This window comes from Hypanus sabinus, chromosome 13 (genome assembly GCF_030144855.1).
Source record: "Hypanus sabinus isolate sHypSab1 chromosome 13, sHypSab1.hap1, whole genome shotgun sequence".
Taxonomy (NCBI): Eukaryota; Metazoa; Chordata; class Chondrichthyes; order Myliobatiformes; family Dasyatidae; genus Hypanus; species Hypanus sabinus.
In genome coordinates, this window is record NC_082718.1 from 78,567,126 (window position 1) to 78,587,760 (window position 20,635).

A 20,635-nucleotide genomic window follows, 5' to 3' on the forward strand; every position below is an offset into this window, starting at 1 on the left:
CAGACTCAATGGGCCAAGTGGCAAAATTCTGCTCTAATTCTAACTGTCCAGGATAAGGTGCAGCATGGTCCAGAGGATTTGTAACAACAGCAAAAAACTGTGCTTTTTAACATGTAGCTCATTATCAGTTAGTGAAATCACTGAAGTCAGTGGACAAACAGGATCTTTGGAGTGAATTTAAACAGAAATGTTGGGGAGCTTCCCAGACTGAACATTACAGAGAGAGTTAAACAAGCTTACTGGAGTTATAGAAAACTAAACACGAGTCCTGATTTGCATGAATAAAGAACATGTCACACCAGGACAGCAATTCACCCTGTTACAAGTCCCAGAGACACAAATGCAGAGACAGACAAGATCAGACAACTGCAAAACAAAACAAAAAATCACATTTTACACTAAAAAGTTATTTTATTAGCTGATTTTTATTTACTTTTAAACATTCACTCAGAAACCTGCTGCCAATCAGTGCCAATTCTGTAAGACACATAAAATAGCTTTTGGGAGATGTCACAGCCTGAACTGGATTCATTAAAATGGGTCACTCAAGAAACAGCAGTATTTACAAATATGAATCAAGTAAAATAGCAGAGTGTATAATCAAGGAAAAGACTTGGAAGGAGAATAATGAATGCCTAGTAAGATCATGAATTCTACAGCTCTGAACAATGCTGCAGGACAAAGAAATACTTGTGATCACTGAACTACATTTCAATTGGATAAATTAGGTTAGAAAGCTGTAATCTACAAGCACATGTTACAATGGACCCAATTCCAGTTGGATGTAATAATCACCAAGGATGGACTTATCCTACTTTCGTTAATTAACCAGATATGACATTTAACTGCTTTATGATTATCATGGTTGGAGATGGGGCAAAAACACTGCTCCTTACTCTGTAGCTTCACCCCAGTCGTGCAGATCAATCACCTACAAAGATCCCTGTTTGCAATTAAACACTGCCCATTCAATCAGCAGGATGTCTCTTGCAAAAGAAAATCCTCCAGTTTGCTTAAAACCTTCATTAGCATTTTTTAAATCTTTGCATTAACACCCAGTTTCTTTCCTGTCAAGAGGACTGCAGCATGTGCATTAAATCATAGCACTAAATTCAACCATTCATTTTTCCTGAATGATACAGCACATTTTCAATGTTTTCTAACCCACCCCCGCCCCCAAACCAGGCTGGGTGAAAGGCTCAATTGATAGATTCACTGTTAAAAGGGGCATCTTGTTTTTTTTAGTTTAGCTTCAGACTACGAGGGGGAGGGAGACAGGCAGAGAGGCACAGAAACGCAGACACAGAGAGATACACAGACAGAAAATGCACGTTTAACAATCCCACGCTCAAATGTAACTTGCTGTTTGCATCCAAGTTTTAAACTTGAAAACACAAACCTCAAAGGGAAAAATCAAAGATCAGAGCTCATGGGCTACCTAGAATCGAATTCAAAACTATTTTTGCTTCTGTTTATCACTGGACTGAAGTACATGTTAAATCTTATTGTCAATTACCACAACATTATTTTTACACATCGTTAAACTTTAAGACAGCAATCCTTGGCTGAAGAGATAAAATTGATCCAGCACTGAAGGAAGCCATTTTGCCCATAGCAGCACTTCGAAAGGACAGTCCCAGTATTACCCATTTTCTATGATTTACAGATTAATGCAATAATATCAAATAGTTAAAAGAAGCATCCAAAAATAAAACAACTAATGCTGGCACTTCAAAAATCTATCCAAGCACAAGTCATAGCATTTGGTAGGTTTTTAGAAAAAAAAACAGGTCGCAACTGAGAAGAAAACCATCAGTCCTTATTTTCCACTTGCATTGAAACCTCTGCAATGCCTGATTAGCACTTTAGGTGAAACTTATCATTGTCTTTATCTTTCCCTGCCTCAGATTTTAATTTCTTTATAAAATCTGCTGCATGATGGAACTTGGGTACTAAAGGATTTGCCATTTTCCTAATTATTACATTACATGAAAAGAAACTCATTGGGTCACGAGATTCAAGTTAACATTCTCCTTTAACATACCACTTGTCATCAATAGCAACAAGATTGGAAGTGCTAAGGTCTACTTAATTTTCCTTATTTTAATAAAATCTTAAAGAACGTGAGCAGTTTCAAATAAAACTGCTTAAACCAAAAGTTCTAAACTTAACTCAATTTACAAAGTTACAATAATGGCAAAAAGAACAGTTTAAATGGATTTATATTCCTTCATTTCAGTAGCACTTAAGTTTTCTGTATCACACCAAAACTATCATTGAACTTTTGGAACAGTAAGAGTGACAGAATTATCTGGACAGGTACTGAATGTGCAAATGAGGTTAGTACAGATAGATATGATGATTGACAAAAATGTGGTAGGCCAATGGCCTGTTTTTATACCATATAACTGCGTGGCATATGAAGTTGCCAGCAGCATTAAACAGAATAATAGGTAGTATGAAGCTGGTACACACAAATAATGACATTGGCAGAATTAGAGCGCACTTCTCAATAAATCCTTCAAAACTGCTTTTTGGAGTTGGCAGAAATCTGAACTAATTAGAAATGGTTGCTGTACAAGGCAAATATGAACATTGTTCCTATTACCATGAAAAGCAATCACAAAGCGAACATTGCCACTGGGGAGGGGGGGGGGGGGAAGACACTAAGAAGTCCAAAATCTGGATCCCTGCATTGAATAGTGCTTAAGATAGGCTGCAGCAAAGATAAAGGCTGCTCTTGGTCTATTAACATGTACTCAATACTGTAGAAAGCCCAGATAAAATCAAAAATACTTTATAAATACAGCGAGGAGAAGACAGACCAACAGAAACTAAGGACAGTGTCCAAATGTCAAATCAGAACATGCATGCTTAGCTTTAAAGAAATACAAACTTTTGTATTGGAAATATTGGGGGAGATAGATTGTACATATAGGAGTATCATTTGAGTGCTTATCATCTTTAAAACAGGTAAATGCCAGCTCAGAGAAAATGTACTGCAGGCTGAGAAGGAAAGAATGGAAAGAATTACCATTTTTAGTTTTCTTTCCAAACTCTTTGAGAGGCTGGAGGACTTGCAAAGAAGTTAATCTATGACCACTGCTTCCAAAAAGAGAAAGGGCTAGACTGAGTGAAATAACCTAAAAAAAATGTGGGTAAATCAATAATGAAATGTAATGGACAACATAACTAAATATTTAAAGCAGGAGGATTGGGTGTGATCAAGATAATAAAAGAACATCTTACTAGGAAGAGTCAGCATGTAAGTGACTAACAGAAAATCATCAACTGCAACTCAGTGGGAGCACTCTCATTCATAGAAATGTAGAAAATAGGTGGAGTAGGCCATTCAGCCCTTCCAGCCTGCACCGCCATTCAGTATGATCATGGCTGATCATCCAACTCAGAATCCTGTACCCGCTTTCCCTCCATACCCCCGATCCCTTTAGCCACAAGGGCCACCTCTTAAATATAGCCAATGAACTGGCCTCAGCTGTTTACTGTGGCAGAGAATTCCACAGATTCATCTCTCTGTGTGAAGTTTTTCCGCATCTTGGTCCTAAAAGGCTCCCCCTTATATCCTTAAACTGTGACCCCTCGCTCTGGACTTCCCCAACATCGGAAACAATCTTCCTGCATCTAGCCTGCCCAATCTTTAGAATTTTATGTGTTTCAATAAGATCCCCCCTCAACCTTCTAAATTCCAGCGAGTATAAGCCCAGTCGATCCAGTCTTTCTTCATATGAAAGTCCTGCTGTCCCAGGAATCAATCTGGTGAACCTTCTTTGTACTCCCTCTATGGCAAGAATGTCTTTCCTCAGATTAGGGGACCAAAACTGCACACAATACTCCAGGTGTGGTCACACCAAGGCCTTGTACAACTGCAGTAGAACCTCCCTGCTCCTGTACTCGAATCCTCTTGCTATACCATTCACCCTTTTCACCGCCTGCTGTACCTGCATGCCCATTTTCAATGACTGGTGTACACTGACACCCAGGTCTCGTTGCACCTCCCCTTTTCCTAATCGGCCACCATTCAAATAATGTTTTCCTGTTCTTGCCACCAAAGTAGATAACCTCACATTTATCTACATTAAATTGCATCTGCCATGAATTTGCCCATTCACCTACCCTATCCAAGTCACCCTGCATCCTCCTCACAGTTAACACTGGTGTCAAAAGCTTAGGACAAGAACGTGATCCTAGAATCGAGGCCAGGGGGTCCCAACTTTTCTCTTAATGCCACAGACCCCTACCAATAACTGAGGGGTCCAGTGATCCTGGATCCCACATTGGGAACCCCTGATATACAGCAACAGGTTAATCAAGAGGAATCAAAACGAGTTGTTGAGAATTCTAAAACAAACGACTGACTTTCTTCAAGGATGTATCAAAGAGGGCTGACCAGTTATAGTTGAGTTTCAAAAGTCAATTGGCAAACTTTCTGATTAGAAAAGTAAAATCCCTGGTAAAGTGAGAACTAGGGTAAAATTTGATCAGAGGGCAGGAAGCTAAAGGCAATGATCAATGGACAAAGGCATGGTCCCTTACTCCTTGTTTTATAAAATCATTTGAACAATGGGCACTAATGTAGAAATCCTGAATACAAAGTTTTCAGCTGATATCATAATTAGCTATGTACTTCACTAGTGAGGAAGAAATCAATGAACTAGTGGAATGGGCAGAAAAGATGCAAACTGAATTCAAACTAGTGGTATGAAGAAATGCATTTGGCTTGCAGTAAATAGTGAACTGGGGTACATGCACTGAGATCCACAAGGGTGAAAGTTATTCAGGGAGAATTCTTGCAAAAAATTCTTGCAAGGTTTTCTACAAAGCTATGCGAAGTGTGGTATTATAATAAAGATGTAATAACACTAGAGGGCAGAGAGGAGATATAGAAGAATGTTGTTAGAAATGGAAAAACTATTTAAGGGGAGATTAATAGATGCAGTATTGGAGAAATTTATCAAGGTAGAGCTGAACAGGATGAACTCATTTACCCAATCACAGAAGCCAATCAACTCTGGTAACATTTAAGGTAGTTTGAAGAATTAAGACTTGCAACAATTCCTTTTCCAAACTAATGAGCAATGGGGTTCCAGAAATGACCGCCTAAATCAATGCAGGCCAAAATCCTCATCGTACCTAAAAGGTACTCAGATTAATAAATACGTATGTATACAACACCCAAGACTACCACTGGGAATGGGGATTATTCTAGTTTCAGCTTACATAGACAAGATGTGTGCTGTGCTTCCCTCCTGTGCTGTTGATTCCATTATTCCTTTGACTCAGGCAGATAGAAAACTTCCCATCAGCTCTCTGATGTGATGCAAGGTAGGTCATCCTGCACCATGAGCATGATGGTCTTCGGAAGAACCTACCTCACTTGACACTGGGAAAGAAAAAAAACACTGTAGAGGAAAGGAGTAATCAATTTATCTACCTCCAGGCAAACATTCAGAATCTAATTTGGGTAGTTTCAATAAGTACTTTTTATAAATAGTATATAAAAATTTAAATATCTGAAAAATTATGCAGACCACCTGCCTGATCTTATTCTCTATTTTTAGTACATTTATTCAAGAGGAACTGCAGAATTCGAATGAGTCATGCTAATCAGTATTATTCAAATACACAGTTGTATAGTGCTGTTAAGGATATTAAAGTTGGATTTCATAATCTTTGGCTGGATTCCAATTTGAGATACACAAGGTTTGTGGAATCAAACAATACAGTTGGAATCAGGAAGACTTCATGAACAGTGATGTTTTCTGTATGTGAATAATGTAGAGACTTAGGGCAAACATTAAGAACAATCAGGTGTGATGATGTCTCTTTTCATTGCAACTGAACCATACTGTTCCAGTAATAACACAAAAATGCAGAACTACATTGTGACTCTATACAATGAGTTTCCAATCTTTCCTGAACCAAGAGAGGAGAGAGAGGTGAGCACAAAGGGTAAATCTACTTGGATCCAGCTGTTCACATTAAGTCAGCAGGCAGGTGGTGTTAAAGCAATATAAAGACAGAAAATACAAATCTAGAGTTAAAAGAAACACATTCAATTCCACATAAGGAAAAAAGAACTAAAAAGATCTGAAAATTTATATTTTAGATCTTAAAAGTAGCACTACATTTTAAAATAGGACAAAGCCTGAGCCAGGGAGTATATTACCAATAGAGTGGAAAGTACACAACAAACTGCCAGCACTACGCAACTCCATAGCAACAAGACTGGTCGTGAATATTTCTGCATGTTGTTCCCATTAAAAACAGAAACAGTGGATAATGACAGCACCTTATTAATACAAAGGCACAACAGAACACACAGTTTGTCATGTATAATATGAAGGCTTGTTTAAATTGCTAATAAGTATACATGTGCAAGGAGCTCATCATTAGATCAAATGTTGTCAACCATGTAGCTTCACTGAGGTAAAAACATATAGCATAATGAGAAGCTATATTATTTATTAGTGAGAGATGTACTATTTTTATGGGTCAACATTAGTATTTTTAAAAATGTAGCTGAGTTGTTTAATGCCTTTACATTATTTCAAAATGACACAAAATATGAATTTAATTAATATGAGAAAATATCCCATTTTGGCATCGTATCATGTATACCCAGGTTACCTTCAACAGACTGGCTAATAAGACTCCAGACACTCACTAATGGCTCTCATCACATCTTCAGATGAAACCATGATGCAGGACACACCCAGGAATGGTTTGTGATGTGGGGCCATGAACATTATTGTGCAGTGACTCAAGCTGCACAAATCTAGTTGAGAGAACACTGAAACACTTCTTGTTTAATGATGCTCGCCATCAGCAAAGTTGATCCTATACAGAAACAAGACATTGGTGAAAAGAACTAGAGCTGACCTGGAATTAATTTCTATCATGGACAGACAGCAAATTGAATACTGCCCTCACACCACTGCCCAGTTCTTTTGCCTTGTACCTTAACCCTGTTTCTTCCAGTACTACCAGACACATTCTCATTTACCCTCACTAAAACCCTAATTTTGAACTTCTGTCAAATCTTAACTTTATTTGCTTCAAAGTGAGTAGTTTTTCTAGTCTTTTATGTTTTCCATGCTAAACTTAAGCTTTATAAATATATTTTAAAATTGTACTATCACCACTTTACTCACACTGATGTGCAAGTACAGGGGACATTTTCAACTTCTGCCTCATACCTGTTTATATTCCCTTTTCTATAAGTGCCAACTCAGACTTACAAAGTTTAGGAAAGTTGGAAGTCTTCTTGCAATTTATCGAAAGCTAGAGTGAACCAGAATCAGAATCAGGTTTATTGCCACCTCGGATTCATTACTGCGAGTACATTAAAGATACACTGAACTCCAATCATCCTCAAAAACTAAGAGAAAAGCAACAGGTTAATTTATATTTTCAATCTTCATAGATTGGAATACAGAAAATTTTAACACTCAATGCCATTCTAATATTGAAAGAAAACCAACATTAATCAGAGATCAATTTGGCATGTATTGTTCAATAACATATAACCAATTCAACCACTAGGTGGGGCAAACAAGCCAGACTTCTGGACTTCGTTAAAGTCAACCTCCTGCCACATTAATCTTGTTGTGTTATTTAAAATCCAGTAGTGTGATTGGTATTGGCAGTGTACACTTGGGATCAATACAATAAAAAAAATCTTGTTTCATATCTGAATTGCACCTCATAACATTTCTTTATTAGGTTTCCTCTTCCCTTTGTCAGATCCGTCTTCAACAGATGAGAAAACAAATGGAGAGGCTGCCTCTCTGTTAGACGCAATCAGTTCTCATGGTTTACCAGAAGCAGTGAATACACTTGAGAAATGTGACAGACAATACTGGTGCCTCTGGTTCAGACCAAGCTCTCAGGAGATTATCTTATTCCCCAGCACGCTCAGAGCTACCATACGTAATACAGCCATCAGTAACAAACTGCAGTTAAGTGGCTTTCACCCATGCTTGAAAAAGAAATAATGACACGAGGCACCTTAAAAGCAAAATGAAATCCCTTCAAAGTTCAAAACCTTAAGGAATATAGTTCTCCAACAAGGGAATGGATTTGAGAAGTCAGATTCACAACGAAGGAGCATGTACTCTGAGTTTCACAGTTGCTGAAAGAGAATTCTGCTTAGACATAAAATTTATACAAATAAAAAACACGAATTGAAATATTGAATAAATTATGATGGGACATATGATACTTATCATATACAGTCTGTACACCAATATGTGATGTATAAGCTGCAGTCGAAATGTCAGTACCAACACAGGTACTATCTGCTATTGAACAGAGTCTAATATTTCATTTGACTTTTTAAGCATCTAGTAGCAATGTTGCTGGGTGTACCATGCACTGAACGACACAAGAGAAACACCCATATTTTCTAAAAATATTGCTGCCAAGTCGGAGAGAAGGCCTCTGACTCTCGAGTTTATGTACATAATTTATTAACTTTGTTTTTGCTCTAAAAACCTTTTATTTTAAACTCTTTTGCCGCAAAGTCCTTCATGCTCTCTGGTAAATGTTCTGGATCAGTTGATATATCTGATGGGGTCCTAGGAACACATGGTAACAGTATTGGGATGATACGGCATTGCCGAGCAGTTCTTTTTCCACTGGTTTCTCCCCCCTCCCCCAACCCTCTCCTCATTTGTCACAGACAGTTAAATTTTCAGACTTTTAACTGTGTCCAGTCTCTTTCTCAGTAGGTCTCCCATCTCCTGAAGGGAACGCAAGTAGCTGCTCTGTATTTTCCCTCGCACTATCCTGGAGAACTTCTGTTCACCCTGAAACCAACAAGAGAAAGGGCTTTATTTTATCAATTGCCTCTAACTGTCTGAAGGCTGTTATAAAGAATGAAGAACCCCAAAACACCAAATAAACACAACCACACAAAATGCATTCCAAACCACATACACATGGCAGCAGAGAAAATGTAATTCTTTTATATTTGTACTAAAGGAATAGTAATGCTGGAAGATGGTTTGGCACCAAATCGTTCGGTCATTATGTGCCATGTCGTAGAATGTGGGTGATCATGGTCTTTCCATGACCACGACTGTTCTTGACAAATTTTCTACAGAACTGGTTTACTATTGCCTCCTTCTGCGCAGTCTTTATAAGACGCATGACTCCAGCCATTATCAATACTCCTCAGAGACTATCTCCCTGGTGTCAGTGGTGACATAACCAAGAATTGTGATGTGCACCAGCTGCTCATACGACCATCCACCACCTGCTCTCATGGCTTCACGTGACACTGACTGGTGGTGGTGGGGGGCTAAGCAGGTGCTACACCTTGCCCAAGTGTGACACCTGCAGGCTAGTGGAGGGAAGGAGCACCTTATGCCTCCTTTGGTAGAAATGCATCTCACTATGCCAACCAAAGTATCAGTGCTGATTACAGTTGCAAGAAAAAAGTCTGTGAATCCTTTGCAATTACCTGGTTTTCTGTAGTAATTATTCATAAAATGTGGGCTGATCTTCACCTAAGTCACAACAATAGACAATCATAATCTGCCTGAACTAATAACACACAAACAATTGGACTACTTCTCATCAATACTGAGTACACCATTTAAACAATCACCGTCTAGGTTCAAAAAAAAAGAATGTGCATCTCTGGGGTAATGCCTTCTACAAAAGCTATTTGGAGTCAAGCATGGCAATCAATGAAATGAGATGAGATTGGAGGTGTGGACTGTAGGGATGCCCTGCCCTATAAAAAAAGGCACACAAAATCAGGTTACTGATAGAGCCTGCTCTTCTCAAGAAAGATCTACTTATGTGCACCATGTCTCGATCAAAGCAACTTTCAGAGGACTTTAGACCTGATAAAGTATTCACCTGCGAAGATGTTAGCAATATGCCAGTAAGTGTACAGAAAAATAAGGTTACTTTAGGTGACTTAGAGACCTTAGAAAGTGAGGCCTGCTTCAGCTGAAAAGGCTGAAAGTTAGTAAATCTCCAGGGGCAGGCAACATATAACCAAGGGTTCTTAAAGATTATAGTGACATAGATGATGATCAGAGCACATTTTATGAGTAATTAATGCAGAAAACCAAGTAACTACAAAGGGTTCACAAGTTTTTACTTGCAACTGTACATATGGTCAATTACAGCAACAGTCGAAGAACACAATTTCCTCTGCTTTGATTCCAATATAGATTTTTTGGCTTTAGGATTAGAAAGATTTTACCTGTGGACTTTTTCCTCTCACTGGCAATCCTTTGCATCTCTCAATGAGAAAGGACTCAGTAATAGCAATCACATTAGTCAGAAGAATGCAGGTACAGTGGCTTATATCAGAAGGTTGAAGGTTTATGTCCTGTTTTGGGATATAAGCACACAACTACCTGTGTATTAATGACAGAATGCTGCATTCCAGTGATGTATTATAGGCCATGTAATATGCAATTTCCTGTATATTGTTCTACAGTTTATTTATTGAGGAAAAGTGTGGAAAAGGCCTTTTGAGCCACTCTGCCCGACAATCTCCAGATTTAACCTGACAGTTTACAATGACCAATTAACCTACTAATTGGTAGGTTTTGGACTGTGGGACTGCACCCAGAGGAAATCCATGGGGTCACTGACAGAACATACTCCTTACAGGCAGCAGATTGGTGGTTCTGCAAAGCGCTGTGCTAAGCAGTACACTACTGTGCTGCCCTATTCCGCTAGTTTGAACAGCCAGTAACTTCTAAAGCTATTACAAAGCCATGCAGGTTAAGAAAGCTGATTATGGTGAGACTGGCAGTTCTTTTAAAAACATTACTTTGAAAGGTGCCATAAGTGGTCACTCAGGATCCAATTGCCTCCTTGTCAAAGTAAAAGTACAACTGAGTCACAGAAACATAGAAAACCTACAGCACTCCCCAATCTAGGCAACATCCTTGTAAATCTCCTTTCTATGATTTCCACGTCCTTCCTGTAGTAAGACGACCAGAATTGAGCACAATACTCCAAGAGGGGTCTGACCAGGGACCTATGTAGTTGCAACATTACCTCTCGGCTCTTAAACTCTATCCCACGGTTGATGAAGGCCAATGCACTGTATGTCAATGATAGTTACCTTCTTTTGGACAATATCATGGGTCATGAATTTGAAACTATCCCTCAATTCATTCAGCTGCCCTCAGCGGTTTTAGAACTTGTGAAAATAATTTAAACTTTGCAGATGACTGGTTTTCTGGGAAATGTGATACGTAAAGTAAGGCATAACTTTATTCTAAAGGAACTATTTTTGATAATACTGCACTCCAGTGACTGATATAACTGCTGTAGTAAACACCAAACGTTCTCTTTGCACACACCCCATTTTTTTGGATAGCCACATTTGTTTCAATTGGTATCTGAAACCCATCACATAACTGATATCCATATCAAAATTCTGAGAAATGCAATAAACAATATTGGTTTGCTACATATAGAACATACAGTTAATTGAAGAAATCAGCTACAGCCTGGCAACATCTTAAATACTAACCATTCTTTTACTCATGTGAACACGACTGGAAATAGCAGCTTTTACTGACCATGTACTTCTTCCTTACTGCAGGAGCAGTTAACAATCAAATGCACTTGTGGGTTAGGAGTAACATACATTCAGTGGCTACTTTATTAGGGACACCTTTACACCTGCTTGTTAATGCCAACCAAGTGGCAGCAACTCCGTGCATAAAATTAGAGAGAGTGCAGAGACGATTTACTCGGATGTTACCTGGGTTTCAGCACTTAAGTTACAGAGAAAGGTTGAACAAGTTAGGTCTCTATTCATTGGAGCGTAGAAGGTTGAGGGGGGGATTTGATCGAGGTATTTAAAATTTTGAGAGGGATAGATAGAGTTGATGTGAATAGGCTGTTCCCATTGAGAGTAGGGGAGATTCAAACGAGAGGACATGATTTGAGAGTTAGGGGGCAGAAGTTTAAGGGAAACACGAGGGGGTATTTCTTTACTCAGAGAGTAATAGCTGTGTGGAATGAGCTTCCTGTAGAAGTAGTAGAGGCCAGTTCAGTTGTGTCATTTAAGGTAAAATTGGATAGGTATATGGACAGGAAAGGAGTGGAGGGTTATGGGCTGAGTGTGGGTAGGTGGGACTAGGTGAGATTAAGAGTTCGGCACGGACTAGGAGGGCCGAGATGGCCTGTTTCCGTGCTGTGATTGTTATATGGTTAAAAGCAAACAGAGATGGTCAAGATGTTCAGACCAAACATCAGAATGGGGAAGAAATGAGATCTAAATGACTTTGACAATGAGATGATTGTTGGTGCCAGATGGTGTGGTTTAAGTATCTCAGAAACCACTGATCTCCTGTGATTTTCATGCACAACAGTCTCAAGATTTTACAGAGAGTGATGCCAAAAAAAACCCCCAGTGAGTGACAGTTCTGTAAGCAAAAATGCCTTGTTAATCAGAGAAGTCAGAGGAGAATGAGCAGACTGGTTCAATCTGACAGGAAGATGACAATAACTCAATAAATCACGTGTTACAATAATGGTTTGTGGAAGAGCATCTAAACACACAACACATTGAACCTTGAAATGGATGAGCTACAACAGCAGAAGATCATGAATTCATCCATTCAGGGGATTTGAATCAAAAGGTTCAGACTTCTGGGTGCTGATAATATATTCATGTTACCATTACTAATCTAAGATCATACAGTTTACCCATATACACTGATAATTTTACAGTAACATACCTTTGTAGAATCAGCATACATTTATTAACAATAGGCTAGCTACCAAGAGTTGAACAAGAATCCCATGTCCCCAGGAACCAGGTCAATGAACTGAGATAAAATGATAATACAGTCTTACTGGTCAATCATCTGCTGCCCATTAGCAATTGGCAAGATTTGGAAAGAAGAATGACAAATCTATTACAGTCGATTCTGGTTAATTGGGACACATTGGGACAAGTACATTTTGGCCCAATTAGCCAAAGTTTCATGGAAATAATAAAAAAGGTACAAGAAAGCCAAACTACTGTTTAACTGAGTAACATATTATTTACTTAAATGAAATACAGGACAAATTAGAACACTACCAACACTAATGCTGATTGTCTGTTGTATCAGACGATGACAGAAAACCTGTGAGAGAAAGTGGAAAACCCACTGCACCAGGGCCATTCCACTCTCTCGATCTTGGAAGTTGGGTCCAGTGGGATGAGTAGATGTCACAGCTGGGTTGTGGTGATGACCGTGGTTCCTGGTTGCAGTGGATGACCGACTGCTTCGGTGCCTCGTCACGCCTTTCACTTTCCATGTCGTGCTGCAGAACCACCTTCCTGGCTGCTGGATTGCACTGTAGGTCTCATCTGCCCTTGGCATCCTAGGACAGGCATGTCCTTATCTCACCAGGTTATGAGACCCACAGGCTACCCTCACCTGGTTTAGCCCACCTGCTGAAGTAGTGTACAAGGGTGTGGCCACTGTCAAATGCAAACAGCTACTTTGAGCCACAGGTGAAAGTTGAGTTTCTGGTGGGGACCAATGGTAACATTCAAGATAGCTACAGATACCTTCAAATTTTTCATAGATCCTTACTTGTAGTGAAATAGATAAAAACATAAAATGCTGGTAGAACTCAGCAGGCCAGACAGCATCTATGGGAGGTAATAACGACGTTTCGGGCCAAAACCCTTCATCAGGAGTGAAGTAACATGGGATGGTCGAGGGGGGATAAGAAGTAGGGGGAGGGATGAAGTAGAGAGCTGGGAAGTGATAGGCTGGAGGGAAATGGGCTAGGGGGAAGGTGGAGAATTATGGGAAATAAGAGAAAGAAAGGTAGGGCTGGGGGGAGATTATAGTGAGGGGGGAAAGAGATAAAGAGAACCAGACTAAAATTATAGATAGGGATGGGGTAAGGGGGGGCAGGGGTATCAACAGAGGTCTGTGAGTTGGATGCTCATGCCGGCAGGTAGGATGCTACCTAGGCAGGAGATAAGGTCTTGCTCCATTGACCTGCGTGTGGCCTCATCCTGACGGTAGAGGCGGCCATGGACAGACATGTCAGAGTGGGAATGGTCTGTGGAATTGAAGTGTGTGGCCACAGGGAGATCCCGCCACTGCTGGAGGACTGAGCGCCGGTGTTCGGCAAAACGGTCTCCCAGTCTGCGGTGGGTCTCCCCACTGTATAAATGGCCACATCGGGAGCACCGGATACAGTATATCATCCCAGTTGACTCGCAGGTGAAGTGGTGCCTCACCTGAAAGGATTGTCTGGGGCCTAGGATGGTGGTGAGGGAAGAAGTGTGGGGGCAGGTGTAGTGAAATAGGTTTGCTCTCACTCCCAGCATCTCTAAGCCTGAATGCTTCAAACCGCTAAAAGCAAAACAGCTCTGAATTGTCTTACTGCTTATTTCTCACCAACTATAAACAAAAATCACTGCTTTTTGAACACAAACACGCAACTGACGTAATTTAAAAAACATATAACCATATAATAATTGCAACACGGAAACAGGCCATCTCAGCCCTTCTAGTCCGTGCCGAACGCTTACTCTCACCTAGTCCCACTGGCCCGCACTCAGCCCATAACCCTCCATTCCTTTCCTGTCCATATACCTATCCAATTTTACTTTAAATGACAATACCGAACCTGCCTTTACCACTTCTACTAGAAGCTCATTCCACTACCACTTTCTGAGTAAAGAAATTCCCCCTCGTTAAACTTTTGCCCCCTAACTCTCAAATCATGTCCTCTTGTTTGAATCTCCCCTACTCTCAATGGAAAAAGCCTATCCACATCAACTCTATCTATCCCTCTCATAATTTTAAATACCTCTATCAGGTCCCCCCTCAACCTTTCCCTGTAACTTAGGTGTTGAAACCCAGGTAACATTCTAGTAAATCTTCTCTGTACTCTATTTTGTTGACATCTTCCCTATAATTCAGTGACCAGCACTGTACACAACTGGACACAACTGACTCTAGTTAGAAACTGTTCTGCACCAGTCTCCTGTCCCTATTGCGTGACATAGTGTCCCAAGTAAATAAAGGGAATCCTGGTTATTTTCTCAATTAGTTTTTGTTCTTCAAGAGTTGCCCCAAATAAATGGCTGGTCCAATTAACCGATGAACACTGCAAAGTGAGGTGTTGAGCCATTGTATTCAGACTTTGCCAAGAGGGTCATTGCTGGCAGCTCAGTGAGCAAGTAATGATTCCTCAGACAGCAAGTGCAAAGTCAGACTCAGGCTCCAGAAGCAGACATTTTATTCTTAGCTCTGACAAGGAACAAGTTAATCAGCTAGGCAGAGGAAAAGATGTGCACAGTCTTCTTGAAAAAATGAAACCACAATGAGTTCTCGGAACCTCAGACAACTAAGCTGAATTGCATTTCTGCTTACCTGTGGTGAATACTGCCAGTGAAGTAATGAATGGGGGGAAAAAAACTACACTGGTGCAGCAAGTTATTGTGTTGTCTTCTAGTGCCAGCGACCTAGGTCAATTCTGACTTCCAATACTGTCCACATGGAGTGACTAGCTGGGATGCGAGACTAGATTTTCTAAGAAAATATGGTATAAAAAAAAACTCAAAGCAATTTTTAATGTAGGCAATCCACTATAGTCAGCAAATCAATTTTTCTATTAACATCCTACAGCATGATCATCCCATTTTCCACTATCTTCATAACCTGACTTAGTTATTAAAATAAAAACATTGAGACAAAATGTACTCCAGATCTTCCCTCAAGGCAAGTCTCAAACCATGTCATCAAGAACAATAACAAGGTTGAGCATAGAGCGGAAGTGGAGAGGCTGGTGGATTACCTTAGCCTAAATGCGGAGAAGACAAAGGAAATTATTGTGGAACTTCAGGAAGGTGCAGGCAAACTATCGCCCTCTGCGAATACATAGCTCATCCGTATGAGAGAGTTACATGCATCAAGTTCCTGGGAGTTCACATCATGGATGACCTCACCTGGTCCCTTAATATCACTTCCCTGAACAAAAAGGCACAGCAGCGCCTCCACTTCCTAAGAAGATTGAGGCAAGCGAGACTCTCCCCCCACCCCCCCCCTAACTGCACCATTGAGAGCGTCCTGACAAGTTGCATCTCCATCTGGTACAGCAGCAGTCAAGCATCAGACTGGAAGCCGCTATAAAGGGCTGTGAGAAAACTGAGAGGATCATAGCGGTCTCCCTACCATCCATTGAGAACATTTATCAGGAGTGCTGCGTACACAGGGCCCTTAGTATTTTTAAGGACCCCACCCATCCATCCAGCATCCTCTTTGACTTTTCTACCATCAGGCAGGTGACTCTGATACATAAAAACAAACGGTCAGGATGAGGAGCAGTTTATTCACCAAGATCATTAGGCTTTTGAACCCCCTGCCCGATCATATTCAAATTGTCACTGTTCCATACCTTCCAATACTTAAAATTAATGCACTTTAGTTTGTTATTTATGTGAGATTCATCTGTAGGTTTTATCCTTATCTTCACAGGTTATTGTGTGTTATGTGTACTACTGTACTTTACAGCCTGGTTCAGAAAAACATCATCTCATTTCCATATACCTTATATGGTTATATATGTTATATAAACTTGACTTATTGCTATAAATAAGCCTTTATAGTTTACACACGAAATGGGGAAAACAATTGACATGATGACAATTTTTTATTTCATAATGACTGTGGGGCTGATCAGCTGACGAATAACTTTCTTTCAGTACTATTAATTTAATTCTTTGGACAGCTATAAAATGACCAAGACAAAACATAGAACAAAATATCAAGTTTTCAGTGACCTACTTATCAGCAAGTTTTAAGATTATGCTCAGCTTTTGTGGCATTACAGTCTTGTATTCAGAATTAAATTTTACATTCTGTAAAACCATGTAAAATATCATGTACATTTGTAATGAACATGCAGCATTTTTAGTAAACACAAAGTGCATTGCAGATGCTGTGGTCAAATCAACATGTACAACAAGCTGGAGGAACTCAGCAGGTCGGGCAGCATCCGTGGAAACGAGCAGTCAACAGTTTGGGCCGAGACCCTTCATCAGGACTGAAGAAGTAAGGGGCAGGGGCCCTATAAAGAAGGTGGGGGGAGGGTGGGAAGGAGAAGGCTGGTAGGTGCCAGGTGGAAAACCAATCAGAAGAAAGATCAAGGGGTGCGGGACGAGATAGGCAGGAAAAGTAAAGGAGGAATGTAAGAGGAAAGCACTGTGTAGTAGAACAAGGCAGAATCATGAGAAAGGTGATAGGCAGCTGGAGGAGGAGGCAGAGTGAAACTGGGATGGGGGAAGGGAGAGGGAGGGAATTACTGGAAATTGGAGAATTCAATGTATTTTTAGTTACTGATGCACAACAATATGCTGGAGAATTCATAATTCTAATGCATTTCATCTGTCCTCTTCAGATATCTTGTTTTTAACACACTGATACTCTAGACATGGTTCCACATGTTCTTTGACAGGCAACTTAATCATGGATATTCAATGTATAAAGCTGAACAAGGAGCCCTGGAAAAACTCAACCTTCAAAGAAAACAGTGGATTCCAGTTCATTGGGCCACCGGTTAATTGGGGCAGCTGGTTATTTGGGACTACTCTCAAAGAACAACAAATTGAGAAAATAGCTGGAATTCCTTTCATTTATTTGGGACAATATACCCCTTAACTGACCAGCTGGTGGAGCGGTGACATCAGCGCCGGACTCTGGAGCCAAGGTTCCCAAGTTCGAATCCAGTCGGGCCGTTCCCGGTCACGCTTTCCATCCGTGCCGGGTTAAGTGTCGAGCTCGTTAAAAAAAACACTGTGCTGTGAGAAGGACTTGGGGGACCACTCACAGAATCTTTCTTCCAAGACAACCTCTAGAAAAAAAAAGTGGTTACCGAGGCTCTGGCAGAGTATGGCACACAGAAAAAAAAAATAACTCTCAACTGGGACAGAAGATTGTTGTCGAATTTTTTTTTAAACCAATATCTGTTGTGTAGCCATTAGACACTACACCATGCTTAGAGTGAACAATTTTGCTCACTGTAGAATCAAGCATTCAGGCTTGGAGATGCCAGAAATGACAAGAGGTGAAAATGAAATGATTTCACTGCTTCAGCAAGTTAGAAACTACAAAGAATTTGAAGATTTCGACAATCATCTTTTTGTTACCTTTGGTCCCCACTGGATACTCAGCTCTCACTTGTGCCTCCAAGTAGCTGTTCACATGTGGCAGTAGCCACACTCCAGTATACCACTTTTACAGGTGGCTATGCCAGATGAGGGTAGCAGGCAGGTCTCATACCCTGGTGCGGTAGGGACAAGGCTGTCCTAGTATGTGAAGTCGGCTCCAGTGGTCTAAGCAGATGATATTTACAGTGAGATCTCACAGCCAGGAAGGCAATTCTGCAACTCTGTGAATGGCATGACGAGACACCAAAGAAGTCATGGTCATCCTTTGCAACTAGGGAAGACCCTAGTTGTGACATTTACTTGTCCTACTGGAACCAGACTTCTGAGGTTGAGAGAGTGCAATGGCTTTTCCACTTTAAATACTCAACTGCACAGGTTTCCCATCATCATCAGATACAACAGACCATCACCAGTAGTACGGCAGTATTCTAAACTGTTATGTATTTCAATTAAATGCATAATGTTATTCAATTAACTGGAATTTTGACATTTTTTAAATACTTTTTTAACTATTTCCATTAAACTTCAACTAAATGGGCTGCAGCTTAATTGGGCCAAAATGTACCGGTCCCAGTGTATCGGAATCTACTGTACATACCCTATGTGTAGTGCCAACATATTCAGAAAGAGGGTAACATTTTCATCCAGCTTCTTAAACTGTGGTATTCTTGATTTACTTCAGTTGAAAATGTTCTTACATTCTTAGTGACTTTGAGATGCAGTTTAGTCAGTCAAAGACGACATTATTCGTGACTTTGATTAGAGCCACGTTAGCACTGTGGTGGGGAAGGAAAGAATTCAAACAGGATTGTAACAAGACTTAAGAGGCAGTGCTGCACAGAGAAAGACTTGAGAGGAAAAATTGGAGGTGGAGCTGTGACTTCCACAAAATATTCAAAGATGGCTCATTCTGAACAGGATGATAAACCAAATGGAGGGGACAGTACACAGGAGAAGGGAACTGCAGACCCAATGCATTGAATGGCCTAATTCTGCTCTTATGTCTAATGGAACACACACAAAATGCTGGAGGAACTCAGCAGGCTAGACAACATCTATGGAAAAGAGTAAACAGTCCACATTTCGGACCGAGACCCTTCACTAGGACTGGAAAGGAAGGGGAGAAATCAGATAAAGAAGGTGGAGGGAGGGAAGGAAGCTGTACAAGGTAGCAGGTGATAGGTGAAATGGGGCAGGGAATGAAGTAAAGAGTTGGGAAGCTGACTGGTGAAAGAGATTGGCTGGAGAAGGGGGTATCTGATAGAGGAGGACAAAAGACCATGGAAGCAAGAGTAGGGGGAGGAGCACCAGAGGGAATTGATGAACAGGTAAGGAGATAAAATCACAGAGTGAAACAGGAATGGGAAATGGTTGGGGAGGGGGAGATAAATTACTGGAAGTTAAAGAAATTAACATTCATATCATCAGATGGAACACAACCTGGGTGTGGCCTCATCATAACAGTAGAGGCCATGGACTGACATGTCTGAATGGGAATGGGAAGAAACACTGAGATGGGTGGCCACTGGGAGATCCTTCTTTTTGTGGACAGAAGGTGCTTGACCAACTGGTCTCCTAATTTACATTGGGTCTCACGGATGTACAGACCACATCTGGAGCAACAGGCACAGCAGACTCACAGGTGAAGTGTTGCCTCACCTGGAAGGACTGTTTGTGGCTCTGAATGGTGGTGAGGGAGGAGGTGGAGCAGTGTCAGGTGTGGCACTTGTTCCACTTGCAAGAATAGTACCAGGAGGGAGATCACTGGATGAGTGGACAACGGAATCACGTAGGGAGTGAACCCTCTGGAAAGCCGAAAGTGGTGGGGGGGAGAGAGGAGGGAAAGATGTGTTTGGTGGTGAAATCCTGTTGCAAGGTAATAAGACCATTAGATCTATGTCTAATGGCATTAAGTTGCTGGCAAATGGACAGCCAGCAAGTCTGAGGGACCAAGGTCAAAGGAGTAATACTGTCCTTGATGATGAAGCATGCTTTCAGGCAGTGAAAAACAGTACCAGGCTGGGGGCAAGGAGAACCTAGATAGAGTGTTACCTTGGTGAACAAGGTGCAAGAACTAGGATTAAGGAAGGCTAAGATTGTAGTTAAGCAAAGTTGAAATTCAATAGCCTTTGCTTTCTGGAGAAACACTGGAATAGAAGGCTGTTTTGTGGAGACAGCAAAGCCTGGGATTAACTTGATATGATCCAATCAGACATCACAATAGATGACGGAGGTAGATTTGCTTAAGTTCACACCCTTTAGATTTGAGAGAGCAAGGAGGAAGACGGTATTATGGGAAACACTGGGTTTGGACTGAAAAGGTCAAAGTTGGAGAAAGGTAGTGACTGAGTTGATTGGCATCAGGAAAGATTGGAGGGCCAAAGGCAAATGGCACAGTTATTGTCAGGTAAAACTGTGTTGCTTTCCAATAATGGGCACAGG

The 20,635-nt window shown here is 40.7% G+C and overlaps 1 protein-coding gene across 1 annotated transcript in view; it reads right to left on the reverse strand.

The window, feature by feature from the left end:
- Positions 1–420: 420 nt before the first annotated feature.
- Positions 421–20,635, reverse strand: part of naa25 (N-alpha-acetyltransferase 25, NatB auxiliary subunit) — an 80,969-nt gene continuing 60,754 nt past the window's right edge. Inside the window, exon 24 of the mRNA XM_059987973.1 lies at positions 421–8,828. Coding sequence (XP_059843956.1) covers positions 8,706–8,828 — 123 coding nt within the window. The 3' untranslated portion in view covers positions 421–8,705. The remainder of the gene's footprint in view (positions 8,829–20,635) is intronic.